Here is a 16,198-nt window from a genome sequence, read left to right as displayed (position 1 = left end):
AAATTCCGCTGTCTTGAGGTCCATTGTCTCAATAGTCTGATGGCCAAAGGAAGGGGCAGGCCTGTCTCTAGCTTATATTCATTCCTGCTAGAATGGCTACATGCAAGGCTGGGGGTCTGTGGGGAGGCAGATCTTTAACTTGACCCTAGTGGGATTGAGTGAGGCGTGGGACCAGACGTTTTATGACTGAAAGACAGGGTACCTTGGCAGAAGATTGGTTTTTGAAAGCTACTTCCCATCGTTCCTTGGTAGGTGTCTTAGTTAGGGTCTCTATTGCTGTAAAGAGACGCCATGACCATGGCAGCTCTTATAGTTCAGAACTTCAGTCCGTTATCATCAGGGTGGGACATGGCAGTGTGCAGGCAGATGTGGTGCTGGAGAAGGAGCTGAGAATCCTACACCTTGCAGGCAACAGGAGCTGACTGAGACACTGGGTGGTATCCTGAGCATATAAGACCTCAAAGCCCATCACTGCAGTGACACACTTCCTCCAGCAAGGCCATATCCACTCCAAAAATGCCACACCTGTTAACAGTGCCACTCCCTATGAGATTATAGGGGCAGTTATATTCAAACTACCACAGTGGGGAAGTACAGGGAAGGCCACCCCACCAGACTCACTCTGTGTCCCCCAGGCCGCTGCTGGCTGGATGCCCTGGAGCTGGCCCTGCGCTGCTCCAGCCTGCTGCGACTGAGCACATGCAAGCAGGGCCGAGATGGAGAGCAGGGGTCCTCACCCGATGCCTCGCCCTCTTCTCTCTACGGACTGCCCACCTCAACCACCATCCCAGACCAAGATCTGTTCCCGTGAGTGATCTGGGTGAGAGGGGGCCTGCATGCTGTCCCCATAAGCAGCAGGAGGGGGGCCAGCTAGGGTGGCAGACTTGTTCTCCTCCGTGGGTACTAGTCTTTGCATCCTTACTGGTAAAACAGGAGCAATTGTACAAAGGCAGGTCACTCAGTATAAGGCACTGTGTGAAGTCCCTGCAGTGAGAGAGGCCAAGTACCAAGATGGGTGTCTGAGGTCCTAGGTGCCGGCTGGAATTGGGGGTCCACGGGCATTTCCACTCTCCAGGCTGAACGGGTCTGCCTTGGAGAACCACCTGGAGAATGATGCATTCTCCGACAAGTCAGAACGAGAGAACGCCGAAGACTCAGATGCTGATACCCAGGATCACAGCCGCAAGACCAATGAGAGTGGGAGCGACCCGTTGGACAGCCCTGGTGGGCCACGGAGGGGAACGACCTATGTGGAGCAGGTCCAGGAGGAGCTGGGAGAGGTGAGAGCCACTGTCACCTTAGAGAGTGGAACGGGACACGGCAGGGCTAGGGCTGCAATCTTCGCATCTGCATCCATGAGTGGACATCTCTGAATGCCCTGCCCACTGTGCATGTGAGGGCCCACATCAGCTTTCCTGCACTGGGGTGGACTGTGACCAGGGGACAGTAAGCTTAGGAAAGATCCCAGTCCTCCCTGCTGGACAGTTGACAAACTCCTGTACACACTGGGGACCTGTATACACCTAGCATGACCCTGGGAGATCCATGGGTCGGACGACATTGGGCCCCTGAGGAACCTGTGCTGTCTCTCACTGTTGTCATCTGCATGTTGAGCATCCTCCAAAGGCCAAGTGTGGACAGCTTGTCACTGCTGGGAAGTGACAGAACCTTGAGGAGTTGGGACCTGGGAGGAGGAAGTTAGATCACTGGGGGCATGGCCTGAGAGGGGTCTGCTAGGTTTCTTTGTTGCATCCTAATCGCGAGGACTTGTACTGCCGTGCACTTCCTCTATCCCGTACCGCCTCTCCAGAGGCCTGAGAAGCAATGCTGCTCAGCAATCCACACCAAGCCCTCCACACTGAAGATAAAACTTGTTTCCTTTGTGACTGGGCCGTATAGCCGTGATTGGCCTAGCACGCACTCAGGAGCACAGGCTGGCCATAAATAGCTGTCCCCTTTGTCAGCCTCCTTAGTGCTGAGATTAGCTCAGACCTTTCTTTTAAAATTGACTGCATCTAGCATTTCTTATAGCAGCAGAAAGCTGCCTGGCACACCCACAAGCACAAGAAGACCCAGGAAACCAAATTCCTGTGCCGGAACTTCTAGAGAGAAGGGGGTTTTGAAGGCCAGATGTATAGGATCGGGCAGCCCTGTGGGTTTGGCCTCTAGTGAGAGCCTTGTGAATGAGCCATGTGGTGAATGGCACCATAGCAGTTGTACCTGTGAGAAGGAGAGCCGGGACACCAGAGGTAGAAAAGAGCTGGTCTTGTTCTCAGACCCGCAGACAAACCCGCTCGCTCCCAAGCCCAGAATGGGCGATGGCACTCATTCTCACAGGGCAGGCATGTATCCTGTGGGCAAGGACCAAATGCGCCATGCTGACTCCCTGTCCCTCAGCTCCTTTGGGCAACCCAGAGCGGGGACTCCACGTCCCAGCTCACGGGGCCTCACATCCCAGCTCATGGGGCCTCACGTCCCAGCTCACGGGGCCTCACGTCCCAGCTCACGGGGCTCCACGTCCCAGCTCACGGGGCCTGATCGTGTTGCTCTGCTGCAGCTGGATGAGACATCCCAGGTGGAGACCGTGTCAGAGGAAAACAAGAGTCTGATGTGGGTGCTGCTACGTCAGCTGCGGCCAGGCATGGACCTGTCGCGCGTGGTGCTGCCCACCTTCGTGCTGGAGCCTCGCTCCTTCCTCAGCAAGCTCTCGGATTACTACTATCATGGGGACCTGCTCTCCAGGTGCGGCACTATCACTGACAGAAGGGGCTTCCACGGCCCCTGAGAGCTGCAGAGGCAGGGGGCAGGGTAGAGCCAGGAAGAGGGAAGTAAAGGCACGTACATCAAGGGTTCTTCCTAGAGGTGAGGGTGCCCCAGCAGCCCCCAGCAGCCCGGAGCGTGCAAAGCTCTCTCTGCCCCCATGTGGAAGTGGCCACAGCCCTTTCTGGCTACGTGCTAAAGCCACTTTCCTGTTTCTGGCCCACCTGAAAGTATGGTGTGGGGGTATTGAGGTCCTCTGGGATGAGGCTGCCTCTTTCAGACAGGTGGGTGGAGGTTGGAAGGGTTGAAGAAAGGGGTGAGTGCTGGTGGGGGTAGCTGGGGACCCCAGCCTGAGTCAGAGCTCTCCACCCCTATCCCAGGGCAGCCGCAGAGGAAGACCCTTACTGCCGCATGAAGCTTGTGCTGCGATGGTATCTGTCTGGCTTCTACAAGAAGCCCAAGGTGAGGGGGGCCTGTGGAAGGGCAGGGTCTCAAGCAGGGGTCCATCAGCCCACCATGAGTGGGACCAACACTCTCCTCTGTGGCCCAGAGACGCCCAGCTCTGCCCACCACGGCCCCAGATCCCGAGAGGTGGAGGACAGTCCTTTCTTGGATCCAATGCTAACTGGATCCTTTCTCAGGCTGTGTGACAGGTGCCACCACACACAACAGTGTTGACCCTGAGTTACATGGTACCCTGGAATCTGGGGTTATCTGTCCCAGAGCCCCTTTCAAGAACCCCCAGCCCAGGACTGATTTCGGAGTGCACTGCAGGTCTACCTGAAGCTGGGTTCCATAGTACACAAAGTTGACAACCAAGACTCTGGCCAGACCTGGTAGTGCACAGCTGTAATTCCAGCACTAGGGAAGCACTAACAGGAGGATTTCCTGTTCAAGGCCTTCTGGGCTATATGCGTGAGAATCCATCATTGAAGGGGCAGGGAGGATGGGGGACAGCTCCCTTAGTAAAATGTTTGCCCTGCAGGCATGAAGACCTGGGTTTCGTCTCTTAGATTCACAGGACTGGGTGAACCGGGTGGCAACGCGTGTTTAACCCCAGTGCTGAGGAGACAGAGACGGGAGAACCCATGGCTCACAGGCCAGCCAGCCTAGCTTGCTGGGCAAGTGCTAGGTTAGTGAGCAGTCCTGCCTCTGCGGGACAGTACTCAGCGTTGACTGCCAGCCTCCACAGGCATGTCCACTCACACACATGCACACAGGCACAAGCACACACAGAGGTGTGGTAGCTCACATCTACAATACTAGCACTCAGGAGGCAAAAGCAGGAAGATTCCAGTGGGTTTAATTCCAGTTCTGTGTGTCGTATAGATGTGAGCCTGAGGCCCAGAGAGGAGAGACCAACCCAGAGTCATATGGTAGACTGAGATAGACCAAGGGAACCCTGGTACCTCCCAAGCTTGACTTTGACCCAGTTATGTGTGGGCTGTGCCCCAGTCCTGGCCAGTCAGATTTGGTTGAGGTCTTGAGGCCCCTCTGGGAAGTTCAATAAAAGCCAGGAATTCCCGAGGTGTGCCTCCAGCTGTATGTCATCTTCAAAAAGTCGTCTCTCAAAGCAGAAGCAGGGTGCTAATGGCAACTCAAAACCCCTTCTAGAGGCAGGAACACCCCTATACTGTCTCTTCTGCACCTCACCCCATCCAGACCCCTGGAAGTGACTTTCTCCTCCTGGTTCCTCCAGCATGTCTTTGTGCTCCCCACAGGGCATCAAGAAACCCTATAACCCCATCCTGGGGGAGACCTTCCGCTGCCGCTGGCTGCACCCTCAGACCAACAGCCACACCTTCTACATAGCAGAGCAGGCAAGACACCACTGCCCAGATCAGCCTTCCAGCTCTGTGTGGGTGGTGGGCAGGTGCCTGTGGGACCGAGGGTGGTGTTTTCAGTGGCCCATACCCTGCCATAGGAGAGGCTGCACGATGGTTACTGTCCCTGGGGATTCTCCAAGGACAGGCATGATGCTGTGACAGAGCGCCCCCTGGAGGAGGGCAGCAGCCTGACCTCTCCTTAGATGACTCAGAAATCTGAATAGGTTCCCAAATACTGGGATTCAGGCTCTGCCCTGGTACTTTTAGGAATGTGTCCCTCATTCCACACTTCCCCCTGGGACCCATGTCATTTCTGGGCTGCTCTTTCTGGAGCCGTCCCCAAAGTTACTTCTCTTCATGCAGGTATCCCACCATCCTCCTGTGTCTGCCTTCTATGTCAGCAACCGGAAGGATGGCTTCTGCATGAGCGGCAGCATCACAGCAAAGTCCAGGTTCTATGGTGAGGAGGCTCCCGGGGGAGGGGGGGCGAGAGAAGTGGGGGGAGAACTTCACTCCAAAAGCCAGTGAACCCCAGAAGCCCAGTGAGGGAATGTCATGGGTAACCCCAAGTCTGCTTAGAGTGGACACCTTCTGCAGGGAAGCAAGAGAACAAAGGAGGAGAAGCCTGCAGGAAGGATTTGCTCCAGCACAGCCACCTGATTCCATAGCTGTCAGCCAGTGTGGCTGTGTGTAGCGATTAAAAGGGGAGCTGGTCTGTAGATCAGTGGAAAGTACATACCTGTGTGGGGTTCCATCCCCAGAGCTGCAAATGGATGATGGTGGATATATGACAGACAGACAGACAGAAGGTAGGTAGGTAGATAGGAAGTCAGAAAGTCAGTCTATAGATATAGATAGATAGATAGATAGATAGATAGACAGACAGACAGACAGACAGACAGACAGACAGGCAGGCAGGCAGGCAGGCAGACAGATAATACGTAGGTGGGTAGGTGGCAGAGAGATAGGTAATGGGTATATAGATAGAAGGTAGGTATATAGAGGTGAAATCAGAGTGAAGCACAGTGTTCCACTGCATGGGTCCCATCAAGTGTTTTGGTAGCCGCACGTGGCTGGTGGCAGGCACTGGAGTGTTCCAAGAAGGCCAGAGCAGCCTATGATCACAGCACATGCTGCGTTTCTGTGCTTCTCTGAGCTGGGGAATGGCAGTGCCCGGTAACCTCACCAACACCTTTCCCCTTTCCCCCTCAGGCGCCTCTTTACCTTGGGTGCAGGTGTGTGCTCAGGGCCTGTGTGTCCAGGAGCTGCAGACGGTAGCATGTGGCATCTGCACCCATGTTCATTCACCTTTCCCACCTATGCCCTGGGCTCAGGCTAGCTCCAGAGGGTTTATAGTCTCCACCCTGAAGCTCCCTGGTGGAGTAAGTAGGTTAGATCACAAACACGCTGCAAGGCAGATGATTTTCCCAGGATTCATAATGGGTGCAAACTAAAGAGTTTTTATGATATCCAAGGACCAGAGGTTTGTGTCTCTCCCTTGGTGCTCCAGCTGGAGGCACTGGGAACTCTGGGTTATTTTGAAAGGGCACTCGGACCTTGGGGTCCAGCAGCAGACAGATGCTAAGGGTCTGTGCCTTCAACAGCCCCTGTTCTGTCCTTGCAGGGAACTCCCTGTCAGCGCTTTTGGATGGCAAAGCTAAACTCACCTTCCTGAACCGCAAGGAGGAGTACACCCTCACCATGCCCTATGCCCACTGCCGAGGTGAGTGATTGTGCCACACCCCACTCCCCGATAAGCCAGGCTAGCCCTCAGTCATGGCGTAGGAGACTGTTAGTTACTTGTCCTCTTATGACATGGTAAAAACAACTAAGAAAGGAAGAAAGAGATTATTTTGAATCCCACTTTGAGGGTACAGCCCACTACGGAGGGGTAGGTGACGCAGCTGGTCATATTGAATCCACAGTCAGAAAGCAGAGATGATCCTGGTATTCGGTCAAGGACCCCGGGATATGCCATCCATACCTAGGGTGGGTCTTCCTTGCTCTACTAAATTTCCTTGGGAAGACCCTCGTAGACCTACCCAAAGGTATGCCTCCCAGGGGATTCCAAATTCAGGTGGCACTGATGATCGAGATGAAGCAGAGCAGATGCTGAGCACTCCTGTGTTTGCTTGTTTGAAGGTGTCCTGACCTAAGTGACTTTTCAGAACTGGGGGTGTAACTCTAGGTCAACTCCTATTTTCTCCTTGCTGATTTTTCCCTCTGGTTCCTGTTGTGTTAGTGATCAGTCCCAGCTATTGGGGAGGCCGAGGCAAGATGATTAAAATTTCAGAGCCTGCCTGGGCTGCAGAGTAAGTTCAAGACCAGCCTGGATAACTTAGTGAGAGCATGTCTCAAAATTAAAAGATAGGAAGGGAGCTGGGCTCACTGCTCAGTGGTGCACACTTGCCTGGTATGTATGAAGCCCTGGGTCAGGTCCCAGCACCACACACACAGGTCAAGGAGAAGTATAATTCCTGTAAACCCCTACCCACCCCCAACCTCCTGTCACAGATGTCTTCCTTAGTTTCCTTTAAGGCCCACTCCTTGTATATATTCTACAGGTTTTAAGACTAGTGACATTGAGTTACCACTGTAGTGTCAAACTGAAGAGCTTCCCCACCCTCGAAATCCCTCTGGTTGGGGGCTGAAGCTGAAGCTCAGTGGTAGAGCACATACTGAGCCTGCGAAGGCTAGTATCCAACCCTGAGAACTCCCGAAAATAAAGTTGAGAATCCATGCTAAACCTGCTGTGGTGGCTTATACTTTTCATCCCGGTACTTGGGAGGCAAAGGCAGGTCTGTGAGTTCAAAGACAGGGCTACATAGTGAGATCATATCTTAAAAAGTAGAGAAAAAAAAAAAAACAATTCACCTTTGACCTGGCACAGCTCTGACAACTCAAAGAATGAGCTGGTCAAGTGCAGCTGGATTTGGGGAGCAGCATTTAGCTTATGCCCCTAAGTCTTCACACCTTGCTGGCCAAGCTCCTTTCTCAAGTGCCTCTAAGTCTCTGGCAGAGCTAATGCAGACTTGGCCTGAGAGCGACAAGTGTATTAAAGCAGCAGGGCAGATGTGTTCCTAGAGAAACAAACACAGCACACAGCCAAAGCACAGGCAAAGCCAGATTCCAGAAAGGCACGTGGCTGTTGGCTCTGGGTGTGCCGCCTCCCTGATCTTATCAGGATTCTAACCATGCACTTTGCTGTAGTCTGGCACTGACAACAGCTGAGCAGCAGCTTGCTGTGACGTGGTTACTCTGGTTAGGTTCCAGAGAACTATCCTCACTATTGTTTTAAATGTGATTGTCTTCCATCTCTGTCTGGGAATATTCATGCCCTGTTGTGTGAGTGACCTGTATTCCACAGCCAACAGCAGAACTCTAAAAGATGCTCAGGAAAATTTGTTTAGTGAGCCAGGCATGGTGGTACATGTCTTTAAATCTAATATGCTAGGGACAGAGGCAGGGAGATCTCTGTGAGTTCAAAATCAGCCTGGTCTACACAGTGAGTTCCAGGACAGTCAGAGCTACATAGTGAGACCTTGTCACAAAAACAACTAAAGTCTTGCTGTTGTTGTTGTTCAGTGGATGACTCTGGGGTCTAAGGTCTAGAGTATAGGATGTGTGAGTGTCATAGGGTCTCACAGAAGGAAGCATTCAGAGCTGTAGGGGTAGACAAGACCCAGGAGCCAACAATGGCTGCTCGGACCTTAGATAAGATGATGTGATTTTTCTGGGTGTCTCTCTCTGCCAGTTCTACAAAGCAGGCTGTTTGGGGCCCACACAGGAAGTGCTCATTGAAATCCCCAGAGTCAGAGTGATGTCGTTGGTCCTTGGTGCTTCTTTGGCTATGGAAGGCCTTCTGTAGCAATCTCTTATGACAGAGACACTTTATAAAAGTCTCTGTGGTGTGAAAATGGCTGGGGACAAACTGCCAGCTACTAGGGCCAAGACCTGCCAAGGTCTCAGATCCTTAAGACTGCCCCTTCTTCCATCTCATCTCTTTGGCTCTCCCCCATCTCCCTCCTTCCTTATCCTCTTCCTCACCATCCCTTTGTTCTTTCTAGTATATCTTATGTATGTGTATGTTTTGTCTGCGTGTGTGCATGCTTGTAGTACCCACAGAGGCCAGAAGAGGGGGACAGCTCACCAGATTCTTCTAGAACTGAACTTATAGGTGTTTGTGAGGCACCATGTGGGTGCTGGGAATTAAACTCCAAGCCTCTGCAAGGGTAACCAGTGCTGCTAAAACCCGCCCCCCTTACCCTCACTCTCTCCTTCTACTTTACTTTTTTTTTTTGACCTGGGATTTCCTTTATCTTCTTTCCTCCCTATCTGTTCATTCAGGCACTTAAAAGAACATCCTAAGAGCTAGCTATGATGGTACAAACCTATAGCCCCAATATTTAAGAGACTGAGGTAGCCCCAGGCCAACCTGGGCTACATTGCAAATGTAAAAAAAAAGATAATAATAAATTAAAAATAAAAATAAATAATAAATAATTTTATGCCGGGTGGTGGTGACACATGCCTTTAATCCCAGCACTCAGGAGGCGGATCTCTGTTAGTTAGAGGCCAACCTGGTCTACAACGACAAGTTCTAGGACAGCCAGGACTGTTACAGAAACCCTGTCTCAAAAAAAAAAATTCTATATTTTAAAATACCAAGTTCACATTTACATTTCCTGCCAGGCTCAGAGCAGCAGCTGTGGCTTGCCTCTCCAGGGTTTCAGCCCCAAGAATCCAGGCTGACGGCCCCACCTTGGTTCTCCCATCTAGCCATGTGACACAGGAGGAAGCAGTCTTAGGATAATAGGACTCTTGGTGCTGTGGCTGACAGCACAGCTTGCTTTCCGTGGTTGGCTTTGCGTTCAGCACATCTTCCAGGGGCTTTCGGAGTCCCATGGACTGGAAAGGTCCCCTCCACGATTACACCACTGCTCACACCTGTTGTAGGAGGCCGCTTGTTTGTTCCCCGCTGCCCAGACTCAAAATAACCACTCAGAAACTATATAATTTAAATCACTGCTTGGCCAATCACTTAAGCATATGGATAGCTAGCTCTTATATCTTTGGCTAACCCATTTCTATTGTTTTATATTTTACCACAAAGCACACGCTACTGCACGTATGTGGAGGTCAGAGAGCAGCTTGAAAGAGTTGGTCCTATCCAATCACCATGTACAACCTGAGGATCAAACTCAGCTCCTCAGGCATATTGATAAGCATCTTGTAGCTTATGAAATAAAGATTTTATTTGGGCTTCCAATTCCAGAGAGATAATTAGCCATCATTGTGGGGAGGCATGACAGCAAGCAGCAGGCATGGCAGCTGGAGCAGGAGGCTTTGAGTTCGTATCTTGAACCTCAAGCCAGAAGCAGAGAGAACAAAGGAAAATATATCGAAAAACTCCCAACGCGGCCTCCAACTTACAAGTCCAACCTCCTGACTTATGTCCTCCAACAGGGCCACACCCCCTAAACCTCTTCAAGTGGAGGCCAGATATTCAAAGACGTGAGCCTCTGGGGAACATTCTCATTCAAACTGCCAGTTTCCTCACGTAGTCCAGGCTGGCCTGGTACTCACTCTGTAGCACAGGCTGTTCTCCAACTCATAATCTTCATGCCTTGGCCTCCAAGTGCGGAGATTACGCCAAACTTGTAGCTGACTTTTCTTACCTTGTAATGCAGCCCGGAGTTAGACTAACTCTAACCCTAACCCTAGTCCTCTGGAGCAACAGGAAGATCCCCCCTTCCTCTAAACTATGTAGTTCCCTGTGGCATTTTCTGGAAGAACGTAGGGGTAGGAGTTGAGCCTTTTGCTGGTACAAATGGCTCTTCCTGCAGTGATATTTTGTTTATGTTTTAACAAATAAAGCTTGCCTGAAGATCAGAATGCAGAGCTAAGCTACTAGGGGCCAGGGAGTGGTGGCACATGATTTAATCCCAGGATTTGGGAGACGGGGGCTCTCTGTTAGTTCAGGGTCACCCTGGGCAACACAAGATTGAATCTGTCTAAAAGAGAAACAGAGCTCACACAAAGGTGATCGATCCCAGCACTTGGGATCAAACACCCTTTAACCCCAGCACTAGGAGATGGAGACAGGAGTGATGGCTGAGTGGACAGAGGAATAGAAGGCAGAAGGAGACAGGAGCTGAGAGCAGACAGTTGCAATCTGAGGATTGCCCCTGCAGTGAGAGGAGAAGTCTGAGGACAGGATGGCCCGCTGGACCTGAGCATGGATAGAGGTGAAAGGTCCCACTAGTGGCTGGCCTCACTGCTCCTCTGACCTTCAGCAGTAACCCCTATATCTGACTCTGGGTTTTTATTAGTAAGACCAACTAGAATTCGGGCTACACTTACTTTTTTTTTACTTTTCATTTTTGAAAATGAAATATTTTATTTCACATTTCTGAGTTTTCACATAGAAATGTTTGGGTGTTTTGTTTCTTCAGTGGCTTAGTGTCTTGCTGTGAAGAGACACTATGACCATGGCAGCTCTTATAAAGGAAAGTGTTTAGTTGGGTCTGGCTTACAGTTCAGAGGTTTAGTCCATTGTCATCATGGCAGGAAGTGTGATGGCAGGCAGGCAGAAGTGGTATTGGAGGGGTAGCTGAGAGTTCTACATCCTGATCAGCGGGCAGCGGGAAGAGAGAGCTGCTGGGCCTGACTTGGGCATTTGGAACCCCAAAGCCCACTCCCAGTGACACATTTCCTCCAGTAAGGCTGCACCTACTCTAACAAGGCCACACCTCCTAATCCTGGTCAAGTAGTTCCATGCCCTAATGACCAAGCATTCAAATACATGAGCCTATGAGGGCCATTCCTATTCAAAATACCACAATCATGGTGGTGATTTTTAAATTAGATTATATTTTCCATATGACCAGAAGTGGACTGAGAAAAAGACATACTGGGTTTTCAGATACACGCGACACAGTCCTGGGGGACAGCTGGGAACAGATATACCTGCACAGTCCTGGGGGTGGCAGGGAACAGACACAGCTACTCTCTAGTTTTGGTGCAGAACCCAGCCACAAATGTGACTGCTCAGACACTGAGATTGGGGCTCCTGAAGGAGCTGACCCAGCGAAGGGTGTGGCATCTCCAGACCAAAGCAGAGGAGGCCCCTTCCTGGGCCACAGTACTGAAGGACAGGCAGGCTTCTGGCTCCATCTCAGCAAACCCCCTTCACACACCCTCCCCACCCTCCTTGCCTGTCTGCCGACACAGGCTTTCAGGGATGAATCCCAACACCAGTTGCATTTCAGGGATCCTGTATGGCACCATGACGATGGAGCTAGGGGGCAAAGTGACCATTGCGTGTGAGAAGAATAAGCTCCAAGCTGAACTGGACTTCAAGCTCAAGGTAATGGATGCAGCTTGTGGGAGGCAGTGTATGGCGCTCAGAGAGGGAGGGAGGGCTGATCCCCTCCTTCCACACCAGGCGAAGTGCCCCAAACAGGTACACCTTTGTATCCCCACAGTCAGGCCCAGGGAAAGAAAGGGTTGCCCATAGGCCACACAGCGGAGCCTGCAGGCCTAAGTCCTATCATCCTCATGATTAAAGACTAGAGATTTGAGTCCAGACTAAGGCACTGGAGAGAGGGCATCCTTTTCTAGTAGTGAACCTCATCTAAGCCATAGTCGTGAGAATGAGTGCCCTGGATCTCTGAGGGTGTGCCTCTAAGCAGAGCCCTCCTCCTCCCCACTCATCCAGTGGCCACCTTCTCTTCCAGCCTTTCTTTGGGAGCAGTACCAGCATCAACCAGATCTCTGGGAAGATCATGTCAGGGGAGGAGGTCCTGGCACGCCTCACCGGACACTGGGTAAGACATCATTCCTCAGGAGTCTGTCTGAGCCCTAGGGTGGTCACCAACCAGGCCAGCAGCTCTGATGCTGCTGTGCCATCTGGGGCAGGACAGAGATGTGTTTATCAAGGAAGAGGGCGGTGGAGGCACCGAGCTTTTCTGGACTCCGAGTGAGGAGGTCCGCAGGCAGCGGCTGAAGCGGCACACGGTGTTACTGGAAGAACAGAGTGAGCTGGAGTCTGAGAGGTGAGGCCCTCTGTCCAGGAGCCCTGCTGACCGCAGCCTGTGCTAGCCAGAGGGGTGGGTTGTCAGGATCACAGTGCTGGGAGCACTTTCCAGGGTGTCTGTCAAAGACAGAATAGACCCCTCAGGCCAGATCAACTGTCCTGCTGGGGACAGCTGGAGGAGAGGGCCTCATCATAGCCGGCAAGGAGATCCTTGCCAGTGGCAGGTGGGAGCCCATCTTAGTTCATAGTGTGGAGTCAAAACCTGAGAGACACAGGCTTCCTGCCAGATAAGTCAGCCCCTTATCACTGAAGGCAACCAAGTGGAGAATACGCTAAACCTCTTTCCAATATAGAGGGGACTGATTCTGGGCTGCTGATTAATGGAGTCACCCCACTCTGAGTCCCTGGTGGGTTGGTCCTCTGGCCTGTAGGCTCTGGCAGCACGTCACCAAGGCCATCCGTGAAGGTGACCAGCACAAAGCCACACAGGAGAAGTCTGTGCTGGAGGAGGCACAGCGGCAGCGTGCCCGGGAACACCAGCAGAGCCTCACTCCGTGGAAGCCACAGCTCTTCCACCTGGACCCACTCACCCAAGAATGGTGCTACCGATATGAGAAGTGAGTGGCTCATAGCACAGCTTCCCCTGCCCAGGGATGACAGTGGGCGGGACATCCTGTGTCAGTCATCCCTCAGGACACGCCCACAGTCAGTCTGATTGGAAACCCTTACTGAGACCCTTCCCAGGGGATTCTGGGTAGTGTCAGGTGACAGTTGAAGCTGGAACCTACAGACCCACTCTGCAGTGTCGTCTTTAACTTGGGGGATGTCACAGAGTCTCTAATCTCCTCTCCCTGCCTTCAGTAGTACCTTAAGGATAACGGATACAGAGGGATGGTCAGACAGGCCCCCTAAGCCTTCCCTGCAGACCCTGAGCAGTGGTCATCCCCTGGGTCATCATGAGAGGCTGAGTCTAGGCTAGGACAGAACCCTCTCCAGTGAGGGTTATCACCTCTACTGATGGACACCATCTGGACCCTCCAGCCACAGCCCCTGGGACCCCCTGAAGGACATCGCCCAATATGAACAAGATGGGATTCTTCACACACTACAGAGGGAGACTATGTCTGGCCAGACAACCTTCCTAGGGAGTCCGGGGTCCAGGCACAAGGTCAGTACCCCTCACCAAGGCTCCAGCCCAGGTTTGATCTCAGTGACTGGCTACCACTGAAGCCCTCACTCCCTCCACCTGGCCACCTGACCCTCCTCCCTCAGTGCCCGTGTCTGAGATGTCTCAAACCCTACTTGGCTGCAGGCCTTCACTGATCCCAGGCTTCTCATCATTCCTTCCTTTCCAGTGGGGAACCCAAGATACAGAATACCTGATTCATGGGTATCCTGGGCCTCACAGTTTAAGACTCCATGCAAGTGTCAGCTGGCTGCCAGCCTGTTTACCCCCAGAAGCCTTTGTCTCATTTTACAGCTAAAGAAACCCAGGCTTAGGGTAGCCTAGGGAGGAAGAGGAGAAGCCAGCATCCATACATGCCTAGGGCCTGGGAAAGGCAGGAAGGAGTCAAAGGGTTGGGGGAGCTCCAAGAAAAGAAAAAAAGGAGGGAAACACATATTTATGTAAGATGGGACTAGGAACGGCTCCACCAGGCGTACCTAATCACATGCTCTGAGTTTCAGTGTGAATAGCATTGGCCTTGTAACAACCTGGTGGCCAGACCATGCAGAGCTGACCGCTCCTCATTCCTGAAAATGAGATCAACGGTTTTATGTTCCTGATGGGAAACAGAGGCCCCAGAGATGGAATGGCTACAGTTCATGCCCGGTGATCTAAACCACCTGTGTCCAACTGCAAAGCCACTGGGCCCATCCTCTGCTCACGACCCTATTCTAGTGCATCCTGACATTAACAGGCCACCATGTCCCCAAAGGGCCTTTGGGAGGAGACCCTAGATACAGTAACTCCATCTCTTTACAGAGGCCTGGCCCTGACCGGCGGCTCCGCAAGGCCAGTGACCAGCCATCTGGCCATAGCCAGGCTACCGAGAGCAGCGGTTCTACACCTGAGTCCTGCCCAGACCTCTCTGATGAGGACTTTGTTCCTGGTAAGTAGCTCCCAGGGTTTCATGCATGGTAAGTAGGCCCTGGCCCTGGCTGGTGGAAGGCAGAAGGAGGGGACCTGTCCCTGCCTGCAGCCCCTTTGCAGGATGGTAAGGACCAAGATGTACCTTCCAGAGATGAGGATGCAGGGGCAGGTGTCTTCATAGTACATCTCTACTTGTCCTGCCCTTCCCTCTCCCTATGAGATCTGCTTTCTCAGAGTCTGGGACCAGTCAGACCTGATGAGGACTGTAGTCAGGACATGGGGAAGAAAAGAGAGTACTGGATGTGTGGCTTAGTGGTAGAATACCTGGCTAGCATTTATGAAGCCCTGGGTTCAGTCCCAGCACAGCATAAACCCAGCCTGACGATGCACACCCATAGCCCAGCACTCCAGAGGTCACACAAGAGGTCAGGGGCTAAGGTGATCTTCAGCTACATAGTGAGTCCAAGGCCAGGCTAGGATACATGAAACCTACTTTCAAAAATGGGGATTGGGAGAGGACGTGGTCCCGGGGCAGGATTTTCCTGAGCCTCGGGGATACTGTGAGAGGTTGGTTGGGTACTGTTCATTGCCCAACCCCTGACCTGCCTCTGACCCTTTCCTGATGGGTCATTTGTTGTTACTGAGCCATCTATGTCTCCCCAACATTATTCCAACCTCTGCAGTGGCCCAGCCTTGTCTTGGTCACTCATCTCTATTGCTTTCAGGTTAGCTGAGCCTGCATCCCCTGTCTCTTTGTGGCTGGCTCCTGAGGATTTCTCAGGTAGTGGATCAGGATCTAGGTCAGCCAGGACATCCCAGCTCACCCTGGTTTCTTACTCCCTGCTGTCTTCATCTTGGACTTGCAGGTAGCGAGAGCCCTTGCCCTCGGTGCAGGCGAGAGGCGCACCGGCTCCGGATGCTACAAGAGGCTGTGCTGTCTATTCGGGAAGCTCAGCAAGAACTGCATAGGTAAGAACACGGGAGGTGGAGGGACCAGCCAGTGTAGGAGAATACAACCGTTATGCAGGAGCCAGTGGGCACAGGCTTAGAAGAAAAGCAGGTCTAGGGGAGACCCTCCTCCTACCCGCTCCAGGTGTGTGAAAGCAGGTAGCAGCCCTCCTGGACATCCCAGGATCCCTGCAGCTCACCAGTACCTCTGTACAGATTATCCTCAAAGCAAAGGGAGTGTCTGAGAGCCATACTATGTGACTTCAGTGGGTACAAACCAGGGCTACACAGTTCCTTCCTGTCAGCAAACAATATCATGTGAGGGCACCGTATGCCATCACACTTGGTTCTTGCCTGTAAAGGGGGTTAACGGAGCCAACTGAGAAGGGGCAGAAGGAGTGGGTGTGGAGAGCAAGCTTTGTGCCCATCTTCCAGGCACCCGGCATGGTACTTGACTGATTCCTTCTCGGCTCTTGCCAAGAGAGTTGGTTGATAGGGATGAGTCATGGAGTGGAGAGAAATGAGTCAGGGCTG

At 52.4% G+C, this 16,198-nt stretch overlaps 1 protein-coding gene across 1 annotated transcript in view; it reads left to right on the top strand.

Annotated features, from left to right (window-relative positions):
• The window catches only part of Osbpl5 (oxysterol binding protein like 5), a 54,187-nt gene that overhangs the window by 35,521 nt on the left and 2,468 nt on the right, over nucleotides 1-16,198 (top strand). Inside the window, exons 8-21 of the mRNA XM_005351587.3 lie at nucleotides 636-807; nucleotides 1,076-1,280; nucleotides 2,558-2,742; nucleotides 3,141-3,222; nucleotides 4,482-4,580; nucleotides 4,950-5,046; nucleotides 6,211-6,309; nucleotides 11,858-11,955; nucleotides 12,326-12,415; nucleotides 12,507-12,643; nucleotides 13,056-13,241; nucleotides 13,666-13,792; nucleotides 14,609-14,735; nucleotides 15,583-15,685. Of these exons, the coding sequence (XP_005351644.1) occupies nucleotides 636-807; nucleotides 1,076-1,280; nucleotides 2,558-2,742; nucleotides 3,141-3,222; nucleotides 4,482-4,580; nucleotides 4,950-5,046; nucleotides 6,211-6,309; nucleotides 11,858-11,955; nucleotides 12,326-12,415; nucleotides 12,507-12,643; nucleotides 13,056-13,241; nucleotides 13,666-13,792; nucleotides 14,609-14,735; nucleotides 15,583-15,685 (1,807 nt within the window). The remainder of the gene's footprint in view (nucleotides 1-635; nucleotides 808-1,075; nucleotides 1,281-2,557; nucleotides 2,743-3,140; nucleotides 3,223-4,481; nucleotides 4,581-4,949; nucleotides 5,047-6,210; nucleotides 6,310-11,857; nucleotides 11,956-12,325; nucleotides 12,416-12,506; nucleotides 12,644-13,055; nucleotides 13,242-13,665; nucleotides 13,793-14,608; nucleotides 14,736-15,582; nucleotides 15,686-16,198) is intronic.

Source organism: Microtus ochrogaster, chromosome 8 (genome assembly GCF_000317375.1).
Source record: "Microtus ochrogaster isolate Prairie Vole_2 chromosome 8, MicOch1.0, whole genome shotgun sequence".
Lineage (NCBI taxonomy): Eukaryota > Metazoa > Chordata > Mammalia > Rodentia > Cricetidae > Microtus > Microtus ochrogaster.
The sequence above is the reverse complement of the archived record's forward strand: the minus strand, read 5'-3'. Positions and strand labels throughout refer to the sequence as shown.